General features: G+C 59.3%; 1 protein-coding gene across 1 annotated transcript in view; it reads right to left on the reverse strand.

Moving 5' to 3' along the window:
- The window catches only part of Jsrp1 (junctional sarcoplasmic reticulum protein 1), a 3,218-nt gene extending 1,772 nt beyond the window's left edge, over positions 1 to 1,446 (reverse strand). Inside the window, exons 1-3 of the mRNA XM_055607866.1 lie at positions 1,329 to 1,446; positions 1,018 to 1,055; positions 105 to 210 (exon numbers count right to left, since the gene is read on the reverse strand). Of these exons, the coding sequence (XP_055463841.1) occupies positions 105 to 210; positions 1,018 to 1,055; positions 1,329 to 1,446 (262 nt within the window). The remainder of the gene's footprint in view (positions 1 to 104; positions 211 to 1,017; positions 1,056 to 1,328) is intronic.
- Positions 1,447 to 1,840: the final 394 nt, after the last annotated feature.

Consider the following 1,840-nt stretch of genomic DNA (forward strand, 5'->3'; position numbering starts at 1 on the left):
GATGCTGACCCGCGTGCCCACCACCCCCCTGGCCCCGGGGCGCACACCACCACCCCCCTGGCCCCGGGGCGCACACCACCGCCCCCTGGCCCCAGCAGACCCACTTGCTGCAGCCTTGCTGGCTCCTGCGCTCTCCTTGGCCGCGAGCTCTTTTTCCATCTTCTTGGCCCCGCCGTCCGCAGCGCCAGCAGTCACAGGGTCCTGAAGGACCTGCAGGGCGCGGGGAGACAGTCCAGATGTCTTCCGGGGAGGGAGTTGAGGAGCGCCACCTCCCCCCAAGTGAGCTGGAGTGACTCATTCTGCAATCCCAACCCTCAGGAGGCTGAGTCAGGAGGATTGCCTGGAGCTGAATGCCAGCCTGAGCTGAGCGTCAGTTAAGTTAGACTCTTGTCTCTAAAGATCAAAAAAAGGAGGGACCCAGCCGAGCGGGCAGCGGCCGAGCGGCCCCGCACGCAGGCCCGACAGCCCCGGGAGCCACCTAGTGGGAGGAGAAAAGACGGACGCGCAGAAACAATTATATATGTATGCGTATGTGTAAATATTCATATCTGGATATATGAATATTCATATATACTACTATATTAGCGTCTGGGTAGCCGTCTCGGCGGTTAGAGCACCGGCTGCTTCTGCAGAGGTGCTGGGTTCGAGTCCCAACTCCCACACGGTTGCTCACAGTCTCTTGTGACACCTTCCGGGAGGAGATACAGCGCTCGCTTCTGGCTTCTGCAGGCGTGAGGTGCACATTCATGCAGACAAAACACATAAAGTAATAAAAATGAAGGGAAAAAAACTTTAAAGGAGTGTGGGGTTACAGTGTGCCCAGCAGGCAGGACGCCCAAGGCTCCGATCTCCATGGTCACATATACCAGGTGTGGCACAGCTGTTATCCAGTCCCTAAGGGAAGGGGAGGCGGGAGGCTCAGAAGTCAGGCTCATCCTTGAGGTTTGGGTGTGAAGGCAGCCTGGGTTACCTTAACTCAAAGACTTTGGTCAGCCTGTCCCCAGTACAGCTCCTCACCTGTGTCCAGCTGTTAGAGCCGCCTGGCCTGGATGTCCCTGTAGGTGAAATGAGGAAGAAGGTTGGATATCCACCTCCTCTGACCGATCCCATCTTTCCCCACTCTGCCGGGAAACAAGTGATCACAGCTTCCACGTCGGATGACAAGGGACATGGGGCTCAGAGGCGCCTTTGCCCAAAGACATATGCCTCATTGTGGATGCCAGTCTGTGCATCCAGCCCCTGGAACAGGAGGTTGTGCCCGGACAGAGCCCAGCTACTTAGTCCCACCCGCCCTGGCTGGGCCAGCGGCTTCTCACCGGTCACAGTACCTCTTGCCTTGCCGTCTGGCCGCCGGCCTGGAGCTGGCTCCTCCAGGAACGAGAGGTCGTCGCTGGGGAGGCAGCTGCCCAGACCCCCGTCCAGATCCTCCAAGCCCCTGGTTGTCATGGAGACTGGAAGATGGGCAGGGAGACAGGATGTGGCCTTGTGGGATCCTGCATGGCCTCAGCCCTGCCTTGGGACCCCTCCCCCACCGCCCAGCCCCTGGAGGGCCCCAGAACCCACAGAGCAGCAAGGAAGGCAGCAGAGGCTCAGAGAGGGACAGAGCCTATCCAAGGTCACACAGGAATGGACCCAAAGGCCCACACTGGAACCCGCTCCCTTGGTCGGCTCATGTTCCCTGACACCATGGACTATTTTTATCCAGTGTTTAAAGCCATTGGGATGGGTCAGTCTGGAAGGCCAGCCCTCCCCAGGCCTTTGCTCCCAATCTACCCTTAGCTGGCCACCTAACTCTGAGACCTGACCTCCGCCTGACCCAGAACTTGGGGGGTCCGGCGAC

This window comes from Psammomys obesus, unplaced genomic scaffold, assembly GCF_907164565.1.
Source record: "Psammomys obesus unplaced genomic scaffold, mPsaObe1.curated_primary_1811, whole genome shotgun sequence".
Lineage (NCBI taxonomy): Eukaryota > Metazoa > Chordata > Mammalia > Rodentia > Muridae > Psammomys > Psammomys obesus.